The following is a 24,547-nucleotide window of genomic DNA, read 5'->3' as shown; positions in this document are numbered from 1 at the left end:
TTTTCTTTCCACTTCCAGCTGTCTGTGCTGCTGCTTGTTACCACCAGCTGGCCACCTGCTATCTATGGGGGTTGTGTGTGTGTACATATATATATATGCCTATTTGTATATATTTGTATTCTTTGTTCCTTTATCCCCTATGTTATTAACTTTCCACTGTGTTAGTAAATCTGTATTAATTTGTTTTCTGTTTCCAACTTAAAATCTCTGGTCTTTGTTCCCCTTTTATCTTCCCTTTGTGTGTGGGGGGAATAGAGAGGAATTTTTCCTTAGGTTTGTGGTCCACCTGAACACAGTGGTAGACTTGGCTTTTAGTGGGTTCTAGGGAAAGTCTTCCTACCACTGGAACAACCTGTCATCTGCAGAACTGGAAGACATGTAATTGCCAGCAAATTAAAGGAAGATAATATAGGTGACCTAGTGGTTCCTTTTAGCTCTAAACAATAACCATCTGCATATAGAGACTGATAGCACACCCTTTTACGCTTATATTCTTGGGGTGATGGAAGGATCTTCACTGAGACAATGTCTGTTGTATAAATGGGGGACAGGTTACTGTAAAGGTTTTCATACAATCACACAATGATTCAGGTTGAAAGGGATGTTAGAGATCATCAAGCTCCAAAAAATATTTTTTGATGCCACTGCAAAGTGAAATTTAGCCTCATCTTCTTCACAGTTTTTGGAACCCCTTCTTGGGGATTCTCCCAGAATATAACCAATGCACATCCCTGATATGTCCAAAGCCCCTCCAGGGCTCTTTCGAATGCCAAGATCCCTTCAACCCCTGTGAGAGAAGCTGCCTTTATTCTTTTAAAAACTTCTGTGAAAGCACTCAACGCTCAATATGTCTTGTTATATAGTGTAAATACTTATCCCACGTGTGGCAGTATAAACACTTGCAAACAGTATTTTGGGCCCTGGCACTACACCAGATTTAGCACCAAAAGCATGCAGAGTTTCTGATCTCTGGTTTTGCCCAGCTCATTGAGACAGCAGTTTCTGATAAATTCCTAAAGACCTTCTTAAAAATACTCACTGAGCAGAAAAAAAAACCTGCTAAAAGAGAGCTCAAAACTGCCTGTAATTCTCAGAAAATGTTCAGAGCCCCCAGCCATTTCCTTGTCACATGGCAAAGACACACACTTGGGGCTTGTAAGGAGAGGAATTAGGAGACAAACTGGGAAATGCAAAGGCAGCACCAAGATTCCTCTTACAGACCAATGGAAGGCAGTAATACTGTAAAGCTGCCCCAAGTTCTCCCCAGAGCCTTCTCTTCTCCAGGCTGAACAACCCCAACCTCTCAGCCTGTGTTCATATAGGAGGGGTGCTCCATCCCTCTGATCATCTTTGTGGCCTCCCTCTGGTCTTGCTCCAAGGGATCCATGTGCCCCTGTGTTGAGGGCTCCAGAACTGGACACAGTACTCCAGCTGAGGTTGGGGTAGGAGAGAATCACCACCCTTGGCCTTCTGGCTCTGCTTCTGTTGATGTGGCATGGTACAGTTGGCATTTTTCCTGTGTCTTGAGTAATCCTGTGCCATGATAGCAGTGATCATTTTCAGGAAATTATAGATGTTCAGAGCTTTGGTGTGTGCCACGATCCCTCATCTCAAGGAGGTTCTAGCAGAGATAGTGAAAGTACAGAAAAGTAATGAAAGTTGTCAACAGTTTATGGAATGCATTCTATGTAAAGAACTTCTGATATTGTCCTGCATAACGTAGCTGTTTAAAAAGTGACATATGATGGAGATCTGGAAAGTACAAGCAGCCATTAAGAAGGTGGAGGGGAAATAATCATTAGCTTTTTCAACTTGAGAGGAAAGTAGTGAGTAAATTAAATTAGAAAATGGCATGGAACATAAATGGTAACATTTTTTTAAGACTTCAAAGGGTTTTAATATGTTTCATGGAAGAAGGATTTACCAAGGGCTCTTAGACAGAGATACCATGTCTGTTTCAGTAGGTGCTTGTACCATAGAATGGTTGTACCTGGAGGGTTGCATTGAAACAGTATCAATATCTGCTTGCTCTTTTCTCTCAAACCTTCTTTAACACTTTAATAAGTCAGGGTACTGGGTTAAAGTTCATCTAAGATGCTGTGGTTATAATTTTTAAAATTTTTAAAAAAACAACTGAATAAGTAAACAAACAAAACAACAAAAACCCCACAACTACTTCTGTTGTCCTGACTGTAGGAACAGCGTCTGAAATTCCTCAAACAACAGGATCAGCGACAGCTGCAGCAAGCTGCTGAGCAAGAAAAACTGAAACGCCTGAAGGAAATTGCTGAGAATCAGGAAGCCAAACTTAAGAAAGTGAGAGCACTGAAGGGCCATGTAGAGCAAAAGAGGCTCAGCAATGGGAAATTGGGTGAGTTGCTGCTCAGGGAATTGGTCTGTGATTTTTCATGAAACATGATTCTTGGAACTCTAAAATTTCTGGTGATTTCAGTGATTTAGAGGAGGTATTTCCAGTATAAATTTGACAATCTCACATCTTGTAATTATCAAGAAAACTTCTGAATGATCTAGAACAACATATATTTTCTTACTGTCTTTTAAAATATCCCAAAAGGGCACCCTGTGTTTTGAATGTGGCATATCTGCTCTTTAATTACAGCATAGGTTTTTTTCCTTACTTGAATACTTTTGCGTACCATGTTCAGTTTTTCCGTCCTTGATGTTTATGCCTCACATATTTGGAGTGTTATTTTCTTCTTGGGTTATAGCAAAGCTTGGCATGATACTCATGTTGCCTCTTATGCAAGAGGTAACTTAATGGCCTGAGAGGCTGAATATTTACTTTTTAATTATGTAAATCCAGATAGTTTTTAATAGTACTACAACATGTGCTTGCAATTCAATGTGTTGATGCAACACTGAGTATTTATTTCAGGCTTCATATCAACACACATTTTTCTGCCTCCCTTTCATTCTCTCTCTATTCATACTGTAAAGAACTTGTCATTTCCACATAGACTCAAATGAAAATATATTGGTTTATTAAGACAAAATAGAATTATATGGTTTTATGCAGAATCATGGTGCTTTACAGATAAAGCAAAAAGTGGTTTGCTATGGGGAGTTCTGCTGTATTTGTGTTCTGTTGCACAAAATAAGCATCAGTTTAAAGGAACAGAAGGATGGTAGAATAATACAAGATCTTGCAGGATGTGTATTTGTTTCCTTGTACCTGCCCCAGTTGATCTTGGTATTTGACTGAATGCTTACTGATTCCTTAAACTTTGTTTTATAATGCAACAGTTTTGGCAGTGGGAGCAGCTAAAGACAGCTGTTTCTTATGTACCCTAATAGACCCTAAAAAGCCCTCTGAATTTTGTTTAGTGTAGCAGCTTGAGTGTTTTGTCATTGAGTTCCTATGACCTAAAGTCAGAGTTTTGAATATCATAAAAATGCCTTGTGGCTGAGTAAGTGTCTTCCTGCAGAATTCAGCATTAAATGAATTTAGGCTTCTGTAGATGAATCTCAGTCTGGTAATGTGGTTTTGTTTGTTTCCATACTGAAGAAAGTAAAAAATACTATTTTCGCCTCCCCATCAGTGCTCAAAGTAGACTGAATCTATATAATCTTGCTCTTAGTACATTTGTTTTTGCAAATGCCCAGAGAAGAGCTGGTTTGGCAGGGAGCACAACTTTGCAGCAGCTGACCACAGGCTCTATGCAGCACTGCTCTGGAGGCTGGCAGGGCACTCTCTGTCCCCTTAACCACCACCTTGGAAGCAACCCACGCTTGGGTGTTTCTCACAGCAGCTATGGTGCTCTCTCATCCTCTCCAGTGGAAGAGATTGAACAGATAAGCAGCTTGTTCCAGCAAAAGCAGCGTGAGCTGGTCCTGGCAGTGTCAAAAGTAGAGGAACTCACCAGACAACTGGAGATGCTGAAGAATGGACGAATTGATGGTTACCATGACAACCAGTCAGCTGTAGCTGAGCTTGACCGGTTATACAAGGAGCTGCAGGTAACGCAAAGCTGTCTTGTGAACCAAAACTCTTAAAAGCTGAAAGTTGGTTGGGTCATTTCTTGCTTCATTGGAATGAAATACATTGCTTCTGTTTCTGAAACTGCTGTGTGGCTCTCTGCATGCTGAGGATGTCGGGTTAGCTGTACTCTCTTTAAGGTAAACAGGGGAAGGAGCACTCAGTGTATTTACATTTCCTTTCTGTAAAAATTGGAGACCAATCTACTCTTTTTCAGAGAAAATAATCTGAGTTTGACTCGATGACTTGACGTTTTAGAAGGCTTCTCTTTTTGTAACTGTTTCCTGCCCCCTATCCTGAAAGTTAATTTGTTTTGATTTTTGTTGTTTTCCCCTCCTCCCCCTTGCCCTGGCTTTGTGAATTTATTCAGCTGAGGAACAAACTGAACCAGGAGCAGAATGCCAAGCTGCAGCAACAGAGGGAGTGTTTGAACAAGCGCAACTCGGAGGTGGCAGTCATGGACAAGCGTGTTAATGAGCTGCGAGAGCGCCTGTGGAAGAAAAAGGCAGCTCTGCAACAGAAAGAGAATTTACCAGTAAGTGAGGGATGTTTAATAACACAAAAATTGATTTAATTTGTGGCCCATACAGTCTGAAGGAAAATCTTGCTTGTGGGGAGTGCTGCTTAGATGCTAGACTTGTATTTATCCATACGTGGTGGAAGTCTTGTATTATTAAAATACTTTTCATGGTACATTGGTGTTAACCTACATACTCTTTATGAACATGAGCTCTTTTTCTGTGGCCGTGAAGTTTTTTAGATAATTTTTTGGCAATTACTACATAATATTTATATCTCTTAAAGATTTTCTAAAAAAAAAAGCATTTTTAATACCGGAGTATCATTTTTCTACTGATTTTATCCTTTTTAACTTCTGTTTCAGACTCTGATAGATAGATAGATAGATAGATAATACTGCAGCATAATATTGTGGGGTTTTTTTTAATTTATTTTTTCCCCCAAAAAGGTTTCTTCAGATGGAAATTTACTCCAGCCTGTGGTTTCTGCCCCAAGCAGAGTGGCAGCAGTTGGTCCTTACATCCAGTCCTCTACCATTCCACGTATTGCTTCCAGACCTGAACTTTTGGTGAAACCAGCATTTTCAGATGGAACACAAGCCTTCCAGATACCTGATGGTCCACTAAAAACACAGACTCTACCAAACATGAGAACGGGGAGCAGTTCACAAGCTAAAGCTCCTGCAGGTAAATAACTTGCGATTAATGTGTCTTCTACAGAAATGTTTTGTTTTCTTATCTACCAGCTCTATTTTTTTTTTTTTTTTGGTTAAAGTTTTTGGGATAAAGTTTTTGTAAAGTATTTGGGATATCATTCTTACATTCAAATTTTCCTGCCCCAGTGAATGTATTTTATAAGCACTGAGGCTATGCTATTCCATGTATTATAAATTTAATCCCCTTAGTGAGCAGTTTGAGTCGTTATATAGTATAGATCATAAGAGGATTTTTCCATAAACTAGTAATTTATTTAAAAAAAAAAGTTATTTCCTGAAACTGTACAACAGTGTGTGAGTTTCTAGAAGCAGTTTTAGCACATACATGGTCACAGCCTGGTGTCTGGACTTAAAAATTAGCAAAGCCAGGTTTTCTGATCATGCATTTAGGAAATGACACATGTAAAGGATTAACTAATATTACAGGTATTATAAAGGAGGCAGTTTTGTGTAGCATAGATGTAACAATAAGCTTGCTGACACGTTGATGGTGTAGGGATGCAGAGAGATGCAAGTCCTGACACCTGACATAAGGCTTCGCCTCTCTTACTTGGAGTGTTATTGAAGATTTGCCTGGCTTCTCTTCGTGGCCTTGTCCAATGAGCTGCAGTTCAGCTCCATGACAATGAAGTCTACGGATGTTGGAGAGTTGCAAATATCTATTCTGTGCTGCCTTGGGAGGGAAATACTTATTTTTCAACTGTGAAAGGAGAGAAACTCTGAACTTCCCCAGAAAAAAAAAGGAATTTAGACTGAGCTTGGAGAAATTCTGCTTGTTGCTTATCTCTCTCCCTCCATCTCTGGATAGTAATAAAGTAGCCATGGCACAAGACCAATCCAAGTGTCTCTTGCTGTCCTGGAGAATGGGGAACTGTTGCAGTTTGTGATTTGCAGATCCTAAAACTAACATGGAATTTTAGCTCTGTTCCATACAAAATTTGAGTGTTTGCTAAAGGGATGTGTGGTGGTGTGGCTGTATGCACACTGAATAAACACTTGGCTTTTCTATGGTTTTGGATAGGTGGGATCTATTTCTGCTTTAGTGTTTCATGTTTTTCTTCAATGCACAATATATCTTTCTCATACCTTCTTACCATCCTATCACTTTAACTTCCTGTAAATATCCAAAGGAAGTTTCTTATTAACTGGAAAGAAGCCAATCTAGAAGTTTCCTTTCTGAATGCCAGTAAGTGCAGGCATATATTAGGACAAATAGTTTTGCTGCTGCTTTGGTAGCTTGTTCTGATCTTAGTTTTGCATTCTCTTTATCAAACAAACAAATTAACAAAAAAAGTGATGGGGTTTGTAGCACTTTAACTGGATATGATACTTGTACACTGTCTAGACCTGGCTCTCACAGAAAAAAAAACAAACTTGCCTCTAATAAATAAGCCAATAGACACATTATTTTAGCTTAAGTTGTTTCACTTGTTCTCTCATAGGTTCTGTTGTTCCCTGTGCAAAACCTTCCTCATCTGCCACTGACTGGAGTAGCTCCAATGCAGACAATCATATTAGTCAAGGAACAGCCTTGACTTCAGGAAAAGAAATGGTGAATAGTGAAGGACAAGGTATGTACTTAGCTGACCTTAAAATAAGGAGAATCTAGTTAATAATATATCTCTTCTAGATATCTTAGTAAATATGTAAAATTCATTTGAGAGCATAAAAAATAATCAAAAACTGTTGCCATATGAGCATTTATGGTGTTGCAGGGATTTTTTTTAAAAAAAGAAACTAACAAACCAAACCAAACCCTCCATTTTAGGTGATGAAGTAGATACTAATGCCCTCATAGATGCTCCTGTTTGATTTGCAAAAATGCAGTGTTTGGCAGGCCCTTGAGTCTTTAATGTGGGTCTGGATACAAAAAAGCATCCCTTGCTTACACCATCCAGAGTATTTCTCAGAACAGCACTCTTAAGAAGGACAACAAAACTGGAGGAATAAAAGTCTTCCTCTCTCTAACAACAGCTGAAGGAGAAACTTTTTTACGAGATAAAGAGAAGAAAGTGCGTCCATTCTCAATGTTTGATTCTGTGGACCAGTCAGCTGGGCTCAGCACACTGAGGAAGAACCAGAGCAGTGAAGATCTCCTGCGAGAAGCACAGGTATGCAGGAAACTTGAACTACTTCATTCTAATAGGGTTTACTACACAGCTTTTCAAATACTGCTGTCAGGAAACTCTTTAACAAATACCTAGATCTTCTTTTAAAAGAAGACTGTTTCTAAGGAAAAAAGTCTTTTAGGCTTTTAATTGCAGTTAATAACTCAAAATTGTTCCATAGAGTCATTGTGATGAAAATGTGCATTTTGACTGAATACATAAAAATGGCTGTTACTTGTACTAGTGTGTGTATGTATATTTTTTCCCTAAGGACTATATGCACAGAGACATTTGCATGGGTTTTTAAAAATAATCTATATACTTTTTTCACTGTTTCTATGCAGCAGTGTCCTTTAGATGTTTGATTGCAGCAAGATTTCCCACCTAAATCTTGGCACAAGGACACCATTTGGTCAGGTAGAGGTGAAGCAGCAGCAGAACTGAGAATGAAAAGCTCTCTGTTGGAAAACAAGCTTCTTACCTACAGATGCTACTAAGTGCCTCCGAAATCTCTGGAGAAGTTACTGTGCTCTGCCATTGCTTGGTGTTTTAAACATACCTGCTACAGAGAGAATTAAAGAGAATATGTTCAAAGTTTAAACAATTATGATGATAGAATGATTCAAGAAGGCTCTTCGTGTTTCCAACGATGTTGTAAAAATATTGCAGCAACAGTATAATACTTAGATACTGTGTCATTCTTTGAGGATCTTTTGTCATTCATTGCAGAACTCCTAAAACATGTTTTGCTTTTTAATCTTAATTAACTTCTTTTTTGTCTTTCAGATTGCCAATAAAAATGTCACAAAGGTACCACCACCTGTCCCCACTAAACCAAAACAGATAAATTTGCCTTATTTTGGTCAAGCCAGTCATCTGCAACCTTCTGATACTAAGGTGGATGGAAACCTGCAGAAGCAGCCTTTGACTGTTGTAACTGTGGGGAACAAACAGAAAACAGCGACACAGCAGCCTTCCCATCCTTCCCAGCAGATACAGCAAAGAATTTCCGTATTGCCTGCAGGTCCCTCCTCTAGCCAGGACCTAATTCTTCCCTCTTCCAAACAGGAGAGTCCCCCAGCAGCAGCTGTGAGACCTTTTACCCCTCAGCCTCACAAAGAGGCCTCACTCCCACCATTTCGAAAGCCTCAAACTGTGGCTGCAAGTTCAATTTATAGCATGTACACCCAGCAGCAGACTCCTGGGAAGAACTTCCAGCAGGCAGTGCAGAGTGCTTTGACAAGGGCACAGACTAGAGGACCTCACTTCCCAAGTGGTAAGCATGTGGCTGTCTGCCTTTTCATAAACCTCAGATAGAGGTACTTCCCATGTCATCTGTGGTACGGAGCTGTTCCTCAGGGGAATTAAGCAGATTAGTACAGCTGTAAGAATTTTAGGTGGATCTTGCGTGCTGTTAATCAGCATTAGCTAAAAGTGCAGAACATCTGTCTTGGTTTTGCAGATGTCTACCAGATTAACTCTGTTCAGTTGATTGTATTATTCTGCTTATTTGCCCTAGGTAGGAGAATTGGGTTTGCTCATCAGATATTGATACTTGTTTTTCCCTGCCCCTCTCTGATTGCTCCACAGTGTATGGCAAGCCTGTGATGGCGGGAGCTAGTGTACAAAATCAGCTGCTGCAGACAGAAAATGTCTACTCAAATCTCCAAGGCAAGCCTGGCAGTCTAGAGCCTGAGATGGAAACAACAGCCTCTGCTCATGAGAATCATGAAACTGAGCGAATACCCCGTCCCCTTAGTCCAACCAAATTGCTGCCTTTCTTATCAAATCCGTACCGCAACCAGAGTGATGCTGATCTGGAAGCACTAAGGAAAAAGTTGTCCAATGCACCCAGACCACTGAAGAAACGTAGCTCTATCACTGAACCAGAAGGACCTAACGGCCCCAATATCCAGAAGCTCTTGTATCAGAGGACCACTCTGGCTGCAATGGAGACTATCTCAGCTCCATCACATTCCTCCAAACAGACAGCATCAGCTGCCAGTCCTGAAAGCCGTGCAGAAGTCCCAAATCCTTATCTAAGTGCAGAATCAGAAAAAGAAACAGCTGCTTCTATGGCAGAACCAAGCATTGCTGAGAAAGCAGAAAACACACCAGCAGATCAGAGTGAAGCTGTTCTTCCTTCTGTAGCTTTGGACACTGTACCTGAGGCAGTATCAGATAGTGATGAACTCATGCAGCCAAAAATGGAAGAACCAAGCAGAGAAGCTTCACTGCCACTGGAGGTGTACATAGAAGAATATCCTCCATACCCACCACCTCCCTATCCATCAGGGGAACCAGAGAGTCTGGGAGAGGACTCAATGAATATGAGGCCTCCTGAAATTACTGGACAGTTTTCCTTGCCTCCTGTAAGTATTAGCTTAAAACTTAGGTGCCCTGTCAACAAGTCATCTCAACCTCTGGCATAAATTCTGTACATTGTATTTTAGAGCTTAATTAGATGTGGAAGAACAGTCACACAAAGAGGCTAGAAACCTCCTTGTGGGTATCTGTTCTATTTGTGTGATGCTTTCATCTCCAGAGTGAATGATAGCAATGAAAAGTGTCTGTTGTTTCTAGAATTAATGACATTGTGAAGTTTCAAGTGGAATTTGGTACACAAATAGTAAAACTCTTTGGGACTGTAAAGAACATTTCTTAGAGCAGTCTACCTAATGTATCCAGGTTACGCTTCTTTTTTAAGAGAAATTAAAGTTGTGGGTTTTTTTGAGGCACAGATACAGAGTTGACAAGCATTTCTCACGATTGCTGATATGAGATGGAAACTAATTAATTTTAATCCTGGATTGCATTTGCTTATCTAAAAATGACTTGCTTGAAAAAATAGGGAGAAACAGACTTAGTTTCTGCTTTAAAAGCCAATTTGTAAATGTCAAGAACTTGTACAGAAATGTTTTCTGAATTTTTCATGGAACCTGATTTATTATCAATCAGTTCTCAAACTGCATCAAAATGGAGACTCTTTAGGCTTCTTGTGTGATTTCAAAGTTTGTGTGTGTGTGTGAGATGGTCTTATCTCACTGTTGTAGAACAGAAATGCTTACTGCTTTCATTTAATCAGCGATTCTCTTTAAAAACCTATAATTAATAGAATTTTAATAACTTGAAGGTGTCTTTTCCTCCATCACTTCAGTCAGAGGAGTCAAGAGCTTTAAATGGGTTTTTTAACTTTGTAATTTCTGCATGGAATATTCATTGTATGTTTTCGTGCTTTAAAGCCTTTTTCCTTTCTCCCTTTTACAAAGAAACTTGAGTGGTAGGATTCCCTAAATTTTAAGAACTTGTTTCTGTTCAGTTTTGTAATAATTCAGCAATGATGAGAAGAAACTTGCCCAGTAAATACTTGTGTTGTGCTGACAGGCTTGTTCTTTAAGAAGTCTGTACTTAAAATATTATTTATATATCAACAGGGAAAGAAGGATCTTCTGGGAATCTCTTCTTATATATTTTCTCATGTTTTCTCTTGCAAAGCATGAGTAATTTCTATTAATCTTTGTACAGCTGTAAGAATTGTGAACAGTGTTTACTGCTGCTGCACAGCCAGCTGGGGAGAACACAAGGCTAATGCATGTCTATTCTCTAAAGGAAAGAGTACAAACTCAGCTATAGAAATGCTTGTTTTTTATTGTCACTGGGAGCATCTAAGCATTTCTACACTAGGTTCTATATTCTTTCCTGAACCATTTTTAAAAAATGTTTATGTTCTTGCTAACCTTTGCTAAGCTTAGAAAGATGTTACGAAGAAAATGTTGACATCAGTGCTTAAAAAGTAATGTGCTTCATGGAGTGTACTACTGGGTCTGTAAAATTACTTTGAGAGCTAATGTGAAAATCATCTGAATAATCAGAAGAAATATAATGCTTTTTTTACCTTTAACGAGGTGCTTTCTGTATTTGAGTTGTCTAGAAAGGCAGTGATCTTTCATAACATGCCTAAACTACAATATTTGTAATATGTCAGGGAATTGGTAGAAAAAAGTCTGAATTTCATATTAAACGTTGCCTTAACTAGTAATTTTTGCTGCTATTCCCAAATAAGCAGTTCCATATTCATGTTCTTCCCAGGAAAAAAATGCCTGAAACTTGTGTTAACTTTTTGCAGGGGAAGAGGACAAACTTGCGTAAAACTGGCTCTGAGAGGATTGGGCATGGAATGAGAGTGAAATTCAATCCCCTTGCATTGCTTCTGGATTCATCTCTGGAGGGGGAGTTTGACCTCGTGCAGAGAATTATTTATGAGGTATAAGTGGTGACTTGTAAGAGAAGTAATAGCAGTCTTGGTTCCAACTGGGATGTTGCAGCTTTTCCAGACTGGGGAAGCTAAAATAATAGTGCACACCTAGACCTGTTATTCCACTTGGAAGCTGGTTTTAACAGTGTTAAAGTGGGTATTAAGCATAAAGACTGTAAATTTGCACAACTTTTTCCTTGATGGTTACCTAGTTTTTCATCCCCTATCTGGCACATTATCAGAATAATTTTAAGCAAAATCAATGTGAATTCTCGTTACAGTTAAACAAGCAAATGCAATTGTTATAAATAATTTTACTAAGTTATCTGTTTCTCTGAACCATTTTTGGTTCCCACTATTAAAAGAGGGCTGCAAGCTTGTGTGTGAGTTGTCTTGTGAGATCAGTTACTGCTGGAGTTTTCTGAATGTTGCTCACATCCTTCAAAAAAATATGCCTCAAAGTCATGTTTCACAATAAGTCAACTCATTTTTCTATGTGAAGAAATGTGAATGGCTCCTTTTCTGGCTGAATAGGTTGAAGATCCTAGCATGCCCAATGATGAAGGGATTACGGCACTGCACAACGCTGTGTGTGCTGGGCACACGGAAATTGTGAAGTTCCTGGTGCAGTTTGGTGTGAATGTGAATGCTGCAGATAGTGATGGATGGTAAGGCTTTCTTTAAGTGGTACCTTGCAGATGATTTTCCATAAGCAAGCTAAGACTTGGGGGCTCCTACAGCTCCCTCAGAAGATCCCTTGCTTTGCTCATGTAAAGCTGGCAATAACTTTTCCACACTAAGGCAACAGCAGCTCTCTTTGGGCATCATGAGAATGCACAGAGGAGAACATAGGGAAACTAAACTAATGTTCCCTGGGTGAAAAAATGTGTGTTAGAGGCCCTGCCCCATAGGGTGGATACAGTTGTCAGGAAATTGCTGTCTTTCTTCGAGATACTGAAGACATCTTATGAATAATGAGCCATTTGCTGAAATTCCCATGTCTTCTCTGTGAGACAGCCTATAACTTACATGTGCTCTGGGCAGTGTCTACCCCTGAAAACTCTCCATAATTTTTTGACCAATACTCTTGACAATTTAGAATCAAAACAAAGCAGAAACCCACAACCTACAAACTAGGCTTGCAACTGATAATGGGTTAGAAATCCTTCTTACAGGTAGCTAGGGAGCTTATTTCCAAAAGGCTAGGGTGAGGGGGAGTGTTTTTTTATTATTTCTGCCTGTAACAAAGTGTCTTAAGGGCCAAGACTGAATAAAGATGTTTGTGGACCCTCAATCTCGGTAGTTCTCCCAGTCACCTGCACTTGTTATCATGTCAAGCCTTGAAGTAATTGTTTAGAGTGTAAGGAGCATGCCAGGCGGATTTCTGAGTTTTTTTCTAATATTGAGTATTATTTTTTTAAAATTTCTGTTGCCTTAATGAATGTTAAAATTTTAATGGATTATAAGAAGGTAGCATAACTTGAAAGCCATATGGAAACTCAGCTTTAGGGCTCTAGCATCTCTTTGTAACTCCTGTTATCTGTGAAAAGCAATTTCTCTTGACATCCTGAGTTGAGTGTTTCTGGTGGGAAGCCTTCAGCAGTGCTGTACTCATTGCTGGAGGTCATGCATGAAAGTGGTTTGCACCCAGGAGCCTGTAAACATTGCCATGACCAATAAAAGTAATGTGTCATCCTTTTCTTCTTGGCCTGCAGGACCCCATTACACTGTGCAGCTTCTTGCAATAATGTGCAGGTGTGCAAGTTCCTGGTGGAGTCAGGAGCAGCCGTGTTTGCAATGACCTACAGTGATATGCAGACAGCTGCAGACAAGTGCGAGGAGATGGAGGAAGGTTACACACAGTGCTCCCAGTTCTTATATGGTAGGTGATGGCCACTGAGTTCTGGAGCATGCTAAGTACTTTTCAGGTTTTTTTTGATGGAAAGTGATAAGTTGCACGCTTAGATCATGTGCCCATGCCTTGGATCCCTCTTGGAAAGAGAGAAGTTTTAGTGAGCTGCTTGTCACAGAATAGGTCCATCAAAACTAACTTCATCAAATTCAAGCTGTAGAGATGATCTAAGTACCATTAAAAACCTTGAAATGAGTTAAGTGCATGGCTTGACAAGTAGATTAGTGTGAGGTGACAATTAGGTGAATCTTACTCCATAAGTACTTTTTTTTACATAAAACTGAAAGTGGTATGGATAGCTCAATTTGCAGTTCATATCTGCTACCTGCTTCCTTTAAAATAAAGAATATTTCCTAATGTGCACTTCAGAACCAAGGAAGATATTGTCAGGTTTAGGCCCTAATGGAGGATAACAAGCACTGTGTTTGATTTTAGCTTTCTGACCCTTTTTTTTCCCCCTCTGGCATGTAAAAACATAATATCATATTAAATTTAGACTTTTTTAAACTAGTAAGACTAAGAATGTAGGGATACTGTCTTCAAAAGGAGATAATTAATTCCCCCTAGGGAGTGAGGAGTATTTTTCAATTAGGTTTTAAATAATCATATGTTTTGTATATAATGAGGTTTTAAATTGCTTTTTTGTATGTTTTGTATGTAATTCTTGTCCCCTAGGCACTTACCAGCTGAAGTGTCATCTATCTGTAAAAGGTTAGAGTAATAGCAGTGTAATGCAGTTTAAAAAGCTGTAATACAGCCTTTCTGGTTTTGTGGAACATGTGAGATCTGAGTTTCTCTAAGCTGCTTAGCCAGCATATTTCAAACCAGGCTGTTAAGCTGTCCTTACTAATCTTGAAAATCGTATCTGGTACCAAGTATATAGTTTTTCCTATAAAGGGAGGGAAGAAGCCTATTTAGCTAATGTTGAACTCTGTGGGCTAAGCAAAATTCCTTTTAGTTCTCTATCCAGACTCAAATGGTGGTCATCAACAGCAAATGACCAAGGAAAATTGTAGGACCAGAGTAATAAGAATATTTGTCTAATATTTTTTACTGCTTTTAACTATTATCAGTTAAGAAGTAGTACCTTTGTATTGAATTCTTGAGCGAGTTCTTTAGGACTTTGTCTACTTTTTAAATTCAGGTAAACACCCCACAAGATTGTGTGGGAAGGAAATCCATGGCTTTATTTTATATAGCATGAGGAAACGCATTCTTTTTGTTTGTGGGTTTTTTGGACACATCATCTGGTGATCTCACTTTATACTCTGTTTTTTGTTGTGTTTGGGATTGTTTTGGTGTGTTATGAGATAATTTTCAGTGGTTCCTGAAAGGTTTGGGCTTATTGCTAGCTGTTCCAAATTGAAACCACTGAAACTAAGGTGTTTCTTGATACATTGGCTGTTCAACTATCAATTTTCCATATTGTTCCATCAGGAATTAGTTCTATTGCTAAGACTGTTTCTGATTGCCTGTATTTATAGTAGGAAGTTCATTCACTGGCTAAATCTGTTTCTTGCTGTAAAAGAAGTATGGGGATTTGTATCTTCCTGTTTCTAAAACAGATATCACATTAAAACCTGGCCCTCTAAACTCATCAGTCAGGTGAGAAACCTTGATGCAGTTCATTGATTCACCTAATCCCTTTTTGTTGTAAAGAATAAGCAAGTACAGACAGGTTTAAATAAAATCTTAGGATTGATTAAATGACAAGACATTTGTCACTTTCTAAGATTCAAAGCCTGTGCTGTAGCTACAGCATGTTGGCACAGCTGCCCTGGTGTGACCCTTAGCACCTTCTTAGAAGACACGATCCATTGCATGGATCTTTTTTTTGTCTGCTTTGGTGTTCAATCTTACCTTCCTCATGGCTGCAGAACACAGCTTTTGCCAAACGTTCAGTCTTACCAGATGCAAAACAAGGTAAGAGTTTCTTGGAGCAAACCTAAGCATGCAGTGGTATTAATTTTACATGATGAGTTGGTAAGCAGATATGAAAAACTTGATTAGAACAGAAGCTTCCTTTATCAGGTAAGAATCCTGTGTGTAGGTTGTAATAGGTCAGAGATGGAAAGAGAAATTACAAGTTTTGTGATGTGATGTACTCCTGGAAATACCATAACCAAATACCATAACCAAAAAGAAAACCAAGCAGAATTCAAGAATTACATTAATAGAATTAATTTTTACGTAAGAGAAAGTTTTTATTACAATTGATTGAGATACCTTTTCTAAGTTTACTGCTTAGAAGCTGAGGAATGTATACAGAAATTACAGTATTTCATATTTGGCTACAGCTGTAAAATGAACTTAACTTAACAGCACAATGTTTATGAAACCAGTGTTTAAAAGTAATTAAAATAGTGGCAGAAATTAAGAACATCTGAGATAAAGTGTTTGAGTTAACCAAAAGCAGCTGGTGGGTAGCATACAAACCTTTCAGGTGTAGGTCTGAGGTGCAACTTGTTTTACATTTCTGAAATAAAGCAACACAGGTGGCAAATGAGGTATCAAGCATCAAAATGACAGTGGCTGTCAACATAAGCAGGTGTTGCTATCTCCCTTTGACAGAAAGCGAGTCCTGATGCACGAAGAGTGCAAACAAGTGTTTTCCTGCTCATCGCTTAAACGTAGGAAGTGTGAACAGTAGCAGGAAACAACAGCCTCTTATCAGTCGGTGCTCCTCTCCCCATTTACCTTGTGTTCTTTCAATGTGTGTAAGGAAGGAATGTGTCTGCTGCATGCAGAGGCTAAATTCACAATGCCACCTGTTCCAGGACTGACTTTCAGCAAGCTGATGTCAACAAGGTGGTGTGAGAGGAATGGAGGTTGGTTTTTTGGGTTTGTGGTCTTTTTTTTTTTTTTTCTTTCCTTCTTCTTTTTAAAACTCTTACTGAGCTGCTCTGTGTTTTTAATATTTCAGGGGTCCAGGAGAAAATGGGAATAATGAACAAAGGAGTTATTTATGGACTCTGGGATTATGAGGCTCAGAATGACGATGAGCTCTCAATGAAAGAGGGAGACTGTATGACAATCCTGCGCCGAGAAGATGCAGATGAAATTGAGTGGTGGTGGGCACGACTGAACGACAAGGAAGGCTACGTTCCCCGCAACCTCCTAGGGGTGAGTCCTTGATACTTCTAGAGTAAAAAAAACCCCACCTCACCATGTGGAGTGCACACAGAATTATTCTCATGCATCTAGGTTAGGTGCAATTTCAGAATTCAAGAGGAAGGAGTTAATGTTCTCCATTTATTCATCTGAGGAGTTGAATACTATCGCAGAATGGATTAACATCCTCTGTTTATATGCCTAACAGATTATATTAATGGGTGCATAAAAGAACATCTGTCACCACCCTGCTATACACAACAGGTTTTAATACTAACCTTGTCTTCACCAGCTTAGATAAAAAAACTTCTATCTGAACATGATGCCTGTGAAAGATTGGGGGTTTTTTCAGTGTTGGAAGAGATCACGTTGCCAAATAAAGGCATATCTTTTTCTTCCCATCTTTTTTTGTAATATTTAACCATATGGTAAAGGCCTGAAATGAACAGCCTTTCCTTTCCTCATCACCTTCTGTACTATCTCTTTTATTAAAAACAACTGTGTACAAATAATGGGTATTTTCAATATGTCACCATATTTCTCCTCATGGCTGAATTGCTAGAACACTGTAGCAGATGGACACATATAAAAATTTCCATCAAGCTTTTTTTCTACATATCCAGTTGTCCTGTTACTGGACATAAGAGGTTCTGCCAATGCTGCAGATTAACCACCGTGATTTTTAGCTGATTGTCATGCAGATAATCCTCACTTTTAAACTGGTTATATTTTCCAGAGTAACTATATCTAATGCAAAATCTGTTTTCATTTCTGTATCATTTTCAGGCTTGGCCTAAGCACAGTGTTACTGTAAAATTCTTCCTAACATAGTATTTCTCCTTAGTTTTTTTCCTCTTAAAAAGTAAGCATTTCTAAATTGAGAGCAGCCATCAGCCCTGCACAATAAGGTCAAGAATGTCAGAAAGAAGGATTTTTTTTTTTTTTCCTGCACCAGGGTGAATTGTGCACGTGCTACTTATTTGTGAACTTATGCGGTCAGCCTGAGCACAGATGTAAGAACCCAAGAAATATCTGTGCTTCTGTAATAAGAAGCATCAGGCAACAAAGCTGAGACTGGGGATCATGACTTGTGCTTCTAAGCACAACACAATCTGAAGAGAATCTTCAGAGAAAACTACCCAAGTGCAGTACCAACTGTTACACTTTTATTGCCTGCTCAGTCACGCTAGTGCTGCTATTGAAGTATTCTGTGGTTATTCTCAAAAGCAATTACTGGACTCTTAATATGGCAGCTGAAATCTAGGCTTAGCACACAAGAAAATGTTTGATAGTTTAATATATTCTTATACTAAGTTATTTATTACAACTGCTGTATCTTTCTGCATATATGTGTACTGAAGAGAACTAAGGATGAAGTTACCTGTGTCAGTACCCTTCTTAGTGACTCATAGCTCCCTAAGCTGCGTGAGCACTCTAAAACTGAATGCAAATGAGATAATACTGTCAAAATACTGACTTTTTAATATGAAATGAAATATCTTTTATACTATCAGGTGTTATTCCACTGTCACTGAATGTTTTAATCTCTGCTAGTGGTGAAATTGTAATGAGCTGAAAAAAGCCTTGTGGGTGAAGCTGTTGGTTGTCGTTTAAATCATTAGCTGACTGTGAAAAAGAAGAAAGCCAGGGTCTGGTTGAAGAGAGAATAGGGCATCTTTAAGGAGAGCTTTAGCTGAAACACCCCAGGATGTAATGTAGACATACATTGGTATTTAGAGCATGGAGGATTCATGTTTCCTAATTTCATGAAGTGTATCCTTCTATTGTTATATCCCAGTAGCAATGCTTTGCAGAGCAGTAATTGATCCCAAAGCCCTTGGTGAGTGTGAGCCAAGGGTTTAGCAAGTATCTTGGCACTGTTGCTTTCTGTGTTGAGCTGTGTCCCATCAATCCTCACCATGAAACTCAGGCAGTCCGATGTACCTCTGTGAGTAGTCAATGTGCCAATAGCTCAAAGGCCACAGGGTGGCAGCTACTGATTTACTGCCACGTGTTTAAATGAGTTTAACTGGCTGCCTACTACCCACTAACTAAAGCACAGCTCATCTATAGTTTCACAGTCCTTATGCAGCCAGATGTTTCCAGCTTGCCCAGTATGTAAAGGATGACAGGCACTGAGAGAAAGAAAGCAAAACAGATTTTAATACCTCTCTATTTCCATTTATAAAACAAGGGAAAGTCCCGGAGTTCACTGCAGGCAAGTTTCCTTTTTTCTTACTTACAAAGCCACTGGGTAGAGCTAAAAGTACTGAATTAAGTGCTGTTCAGTGACTTCCTCTTGTTCTGACATGGTTAGTGTGTTTCAAGCTTGTTTAAGAATGCTAAATTTATACTGGTTAGTTCTCTGGGTTCTTTTTATAACCATAAAATATATAAATATATATATATATAAATATATAAAATATAACCATGCTACTAGAAATTACATTACAATTGTAGCACCAAAGAGAGTACTTAATTTTTTTTTAATATTTTTTTTTTTTTTAAGAAAAGGTAACCTTTTAGAGCATTAACATTTAAAATCTCATTTCTGTTTTACCCTCAGCTGTATCCAAGGATTAAACCTAGACAAAGAAGCTTGGCATGAAATGGTACAGAAGCCAGATTCTTGAAGTACTAGTCATGGATACCTTGCAAAGAAAATTAATTTTATGTTTGTTCTAATATGATGAGACTTACTTCAATGACAATGTAATTTGAAAGCTATGAAGAATGTGCTTTGAAAACAAATGAAGGATTAATGCATTAGCAAATGGATGAGGGCATTCTACAAGATGAAATAATGCTTACAAGCAAATGAAATTCTGCTTTCTTTGGTCTAAACAAGCCATTAAGTTCAAATACCCACTATGAGTTCTTCAAACATGGCAGAAAATAATTTAATTTTTCTGCATTAAATACAACGACCTTTTCAACTTACCACTGAAGGAATCATCATGAAACAGACACTGTCACTTTGTCCAAGTTTATCCTGGAGCTTTTTGCAGGTGGGAGAAATTAAAGTAGTTTGCACAGCACCCAAATGCTTATTTCTGGAAGCAGAACATTTGTTAAAGAAGCTAAACTGAAGTGCATTTGAATAGTGACAACCACATGACCAATCCATTAAGCAATAACTTCTAAAAAATGTTGTAGCATCTTAGGAATTCCATGTATTAAAAAAATTATGTGCTGTAACAGTTTTAGATTCTGCTTTTTATGAAGACCCTCATGTATTTATTGTATTTTGTACTTTGGAAACTAAGTGTAGAAACTTTCTATAGTCCTTGACAACTTACTTTTTTTACTTGACTGTGATACCATTAAACTTTTGTCTCCTTCTAAGATTTAATTCTACATTTTAGTGTCAAGTTTTAATTACCTTAAAATGCTAACAGTAAGACACAGTGCTGTTCCACATTACACTAACATTCAATTACTTCCTGTATTAAATTGAACCCCTCCTCCCTAGTTTGTTCAAGACTGTCTTTTTGCTTTTAAAATCAAGCCAAATCTGTTAGTTGCATGTAACTTTTGTTAACCTTGGAAGCTAAGAGAAAAACTTGGTACAAATATTTTCCAAATAAAGCCTTTTCCATGGAACTATCCTTTATATCTACTTGGGAATAATCAGTTGGTAATGAACAGTAACACCAAATCTTTCCTTAAGGGTGTTAATGAAGTGTTTCACCTTCAGGCTCATGTTTTGCTACTAGGTAAGTCCTTAGGGCTTTCTGAAAAGGTGTCCATAAACAGAAGAAATTGTTTGTAGGAAGGAGGAGACAGTTCCTCAGGTAGGCAGATGTAAGGCAGCCGTAGAGAGAACTCTTGGAAGCAGCAATTTGCTCATGTTCACACTCATGATTTTAATAGGTGGGTTATGGGGTATACAGCATCAGTTACCTTTCTTGAAACCTGTAGCTTTTTAAGTATTAATCTTCTAAAGTATCACATAAAGTACCCGACTATCTAACATTTCATTAATTGACACACAGCCAGAGTATCTGTCAGGGCCCAGTCAGCTCCAGAATGCTCTTTTTCCCTTTGAAAGATAATACACTCTCTTCCTGATACCAAATGCTCTGCATATGCTCTGTAACCATCTATCTCTATGAAGAAAAAAAACCCAAAAGACCATGCTTATTTTAAAAAGGAATGAAAGTTTTATTTGTTATTTTACATAAGGGGACCCAAGTCTTACCTTAACACTGGCAGCCAGAGGTGTCAATACACCTTGCTACTTACAGAGATGCAGGATGGAGGAGAGCTAATATTTGAAAAGTACTTATTAAATCAGACTGTCAAACAATAATGAGCTTTCTTCCATAACTCACATGGAACACCTTAAATACAAAGATACTTGCATAGCAATATTTTCAAAAGTAGCACTGAGGATTTATACTAAATTAAAGCTTTTGTACAGAGGATATAGAGTAGTAAAGACTGTCAGACTTTAAATTCTATAATTTAAAAATGAGGTTGCAGCTTCTTCTATTGTTGAAGCAGACTGCATTCCTTATAGCTGTGTGCAAAATTTGCCATGCATAAGTTGAGGCACATTCATGTTAGGATAATACTTGTTTGTCTGCTTGATTGTCTTCATCAGATCTTGCTCTTTCTGAGGTCTCCTGAGCTGCTCAAATGACAGTAAAGCATAACCACTGTAATAAGAGAAGAAAATGGCCCAAGGTTAACTTTACTAAAGATATGTGTTGCAAGTGCGTGTGTTCCTATTTCTAGCATGAAGAAGAAAGTGTATGGTTAGAGAAGTATCTTTAGGATCTTTCCTGAACTATATTTATATCTCATTTAAGTCAGAAGAGTTTTGGGATGTGTCCTCATTTATGTCCAGAAATAAGTTATGTTCAGGTAATAAGCAAGGTGAATATGTGTGGGAGGGTGGTTTTCTCAAACTTAGTCCTTTCTGCAGGGCAGACACGGTCAATACCATGAGTCACTACCACACCTATGTTTTACCTTGTTGCTGACAGAAGCCAGGGAAGAAGCCTGCATACGTATCAGCCAGAATTACTGCCATTAAGGGAGAAGTGCCTTCTTGTTCAAGTAACCTTTTCTGTTAGAGAACACAATGTGATGTAAGTTGCTTTAAGAAAAAAAAAAAAAAAGGGCAACCTTCCTTAAGTCTGCTTACGAATACAGCATATATATGAACCCATACAACCAGTCGTCAGTCAGACTGAGAAGGACAGTCTGGACTGTTAACCCATTGCAGCCTCCTAGACCCTTTCAAAAAAGATGACAACAAATGTTTTAAGGATAAATGAACTTACATTAATGAGGTTCAATTCTATTGTTCCAGTTTTTTCAGGATCCAGTTTTCTAAACATTTCTGTGGTACAAGAGAGATGACAGACAAGTTTAAATACAGCAACCCTTCCTCATGATTCAGGATCAAAAAGGAATTTAGTCCCCAGTCAAAAACTTGCAATAATGGCCTACACCCCAAAGCAGAAAGTACCATGTGCTCAATGTGGAAGAATGACACTGAGTATTTTTAATGGTTCAGTCTGTAACATTAACACTATTTGTCAGTCTACATGTTTAGATTTTTTTTATAATCAACACTTACTTGTTTGCATGGGAGGGACTGTCTGGCTCTGGTTCAGCAGTATGGCCAAGCAGGCTGGTTACTTGATCTAGGCACAGCGTGCAGACTGGCTCAGCTTTGAAGTCACTTTGGTTCCCGTACAAAGTTTTCTTAAAAAAAAAGCCCTGGACTTTAAAACATAAAGTCTCTGTAGTCATTGAACGTGTACTCACTGAACAATGTTTCCAGATGAATCGAATACCAGACAAAGTTATCAAAGTCAACGATGAGGTCTTCATTAGCAAAACGAGCAACAATGATCTGGTGTAATTGGCAGTTCAATTTGAACCCTAAAATTACAATCTCAAGGATTTAAAAAAAAGAGGGGAAAAAACACAAAAAAGCTGCAACCCACAGGAAAACCCAAACTTAGCATAGCAAGAAATTAGATTAGCTACTTCTGGATAAATTATCAAATTTTATGAGTATTTACTCATTTTAGGAAATTATCAACTACCCCTTCTGTACTTGGAGTGATTTAGAGCAACGACTTAGTCACATGTTCTTCCTGCTACATGTGCTTCCACACCGTACTCCTGTTTCTCAAGGGACCCAGAAGTTGCTCCCACTCATGGTCCTCCCCTGAGTGATGAAGCAGCTGCCAGGCTTGGCCTGCTGAGACCTGAGACTAAGCAGTGACTTTCTGTGAGCAAATAAGTCTCTATTTCCAAAGAGCATCTAAACTTTGGGACAAAAAGAAATGCTGCTTCATCTGGAAGAGAAAGGTGCTTTTGGTGTGCCTGTGTGGCAAGACTGTGACACAAAGACAAGAAGTCATGCTGAGCATAAATGGCAACATAAGGATTTTTCAACTTACAAGTGATAATAGTGAGCTTCTACCAACTCAGGTAAAAACTGATCTAATCCTAAAAAGAGTATAATACAAACACCTGCTGTTTATAGCACTCTTCTCATCTCATATGAATTCATGGTACTGGATTGATCCACATCAATTTCCCTGTGAATTTTCTGCAGAACACAAAGAACACAAAACCCAAAGTCAAAACTTGTCAAAAATTCACAGCATTTTTTGGCTTTAGTCAGAATTCAAACATTTTCAAATTCATCCTACCTGCTGCACAGTCCTGGTTTGCAACATTTGTCTGAGGACTAGGAACATATCCCCAAAGTTCATTGAAAAGAGACTTTAGGAAGCCTGTTTAATGCAGCAGACATAGCAGATGAAGACCCTTGAGAACTTGAATGGCTATGCAAAACGGCACTAGCACTTCCAAAGAAAGCAGCAAGACTGACACGACATTCACACTGTGAAGTGGGAAGGTTAAACATTTGGATATGAGTTAAACCAGAAACCTCTAACAGCAGGAAGAGAGGCAGCCTCTCCCCTTCAGCCCTTAACCTGGGGTTGAAGCCATCAGCCCCCTGGGCTCCAAGAAACAAAACCTGGGAATCAAGGAACACAAATGCATCATAAACTGAAGAAAGAGTCCCTGCTTTGAGAAGTGTGACTGTTCACATTGTCCAAGGCAAGTTGCTTGACAGACACCTCTACACTTGATGTCATGATCTTCCAAAAAGGTTGCATCCTACTTCTGAATCTTTGTCAAGAGGGTGTGGAATTCCTTCAGTCCCAGTTTACCACTCCCATCATTCTACTTTGACTTAAGCTCTTTGGAAGGAAGTGTTTTCCCTCCCCTTGGTGGGTTTACCCACATCAACAGTTATGATTTTAAAATACAATATTGCACTTAAGAAAAGGACTTCAGAGGACTCTTCGCCCTGAATTCACAATCATTGTCCAAGAGTTCTAGTCTTCCTAAATCAAAAATTTGATTGATTCATTTAAACTGTGATCATTTCACAAGCTCACTCTGCTCCTTCTATCTTTTCACCAGGTGCATCAAACAGCTGACATTTTGTTCTGCATCACTGACTCAAGCACCTGCAGTTACAGGAGCAGGAATCTGAGGTCTGGATTATAAACAGGAAAGGCCACAGCCAAGCCTGCTATTTGGAGACCTTAAGTTCCTGCACAAACAGCTAACTAAAGAGCTGGTCATTGCATTGTTCCACAAAACCACTAAGGAGCCCTTAGGACTGCCATGTTTTACAACAAATTATAGCAGAGGGTCATTCTGTTTTGGTAATTTTTCCTTTTTCTGTCTATGCAATTCAACTCCCACTGCACAGAGAAGTTTAACACAGCTATTATTAGATCTGAATCCTTCATCCTACAGTTTTTCCTCTATTCTTAGCAGCAGAAGCTCCTAAAAGCCAGCATACTCTCTGATTCCTGTATGTTTTCTATTCACTAAATCACCATGGCTCCATGGCCTTTTAAAACTGCTTGGAAACTCTGTA

The 24,547-nt window shown here is 38.7% G+C and overlaps 1 protein-coding gene across 3 annotated transcripts in view; it reads left to right on the top strand.

The window, feature by feature from the left end:
- TP53BP2 (tumor protein p53 binding protein 2) overlaps window positions 1-22,037 on the top strand; it is a 52,741-nt gene extending 30,704 nt beyond the window's left edge. For 2 of the 3 annotated variants that reach the window (XM_071739743.1, XM_071739742.1), the window contains 13 exons: window positions 2,197-2,371; window positions 3,797-3,978; window positions 4,368-4,532; window positions 4,965-5,202; window positions 6,674-6,802; window positions 7,206-7,342; window positions 8,126-8,615; window positions 8,930-9,711; window positions 11,466-11,603; window positions 12,129-12,262; window positions 13,310-13,476; window positions 16,430-16,629; window positions 19,184-20,223. In XM_071739743.1, the coding sequence (XP_071595844.1) occupies window positions 2,197-2,371; window positions 3,797-3,978; window positions 4,368-4,532; window positions 4,965-5,202; window positions 6,674-6,802; window positions 7,206-7,342; window positions 8,126-8,615; window positions 8,930-9,711; window positions 11,466-11,603; window positions 12,129-12,262; window positions 13,310-13,476; window positions 16,430-16,629; window positions 19,184-19,225 (2,979 nt within the window). In that variant the 3' untranslated portion in view covers window positions 19,226-20,223. Of the gene's footprint in view, window positions 1-2,196; window positions 2,372-3,796; window positions 3,979-4,367; window positions 4,533-4,964; window positions 5,203-6,673; window positions 6,803-7,205; window positions 7,343-8,125; window positions 8,616-8,929; window positions 9,712-11,465; window positions 11,604-12,128; window positions 12,263-13,309; window positions 13,477-16,429; window positions 16,630-19,183; window positions 20,224-21,946 lie in introns of those variants that run through there. The other variant, XM_071739741.1, reaches the window with a different exon arrangement.
- The last annotated feature ends 2,510 nt before the right edge of the window (window positions 22,038-24,547 follow it).

Source organism: Heliangelus exortis, chromosome 3, assembly GCF_036169615.1.
Source record: "Heliangelus exortis chromosome 3, bHelExo1.hap1, whole genome shotgun sequence".
Lineage (NCBI taxonomy): Eukaryota > Metazoa > Chordata > Aves > Apodiformes > Trochilidae > Heliangelus > Heliangelus exortis.
The sequence above is the reverse complement of the archived record's forward strand: the minus strand, read 5'-3'. Positions and strand labels throughout refer to the sequence as shown.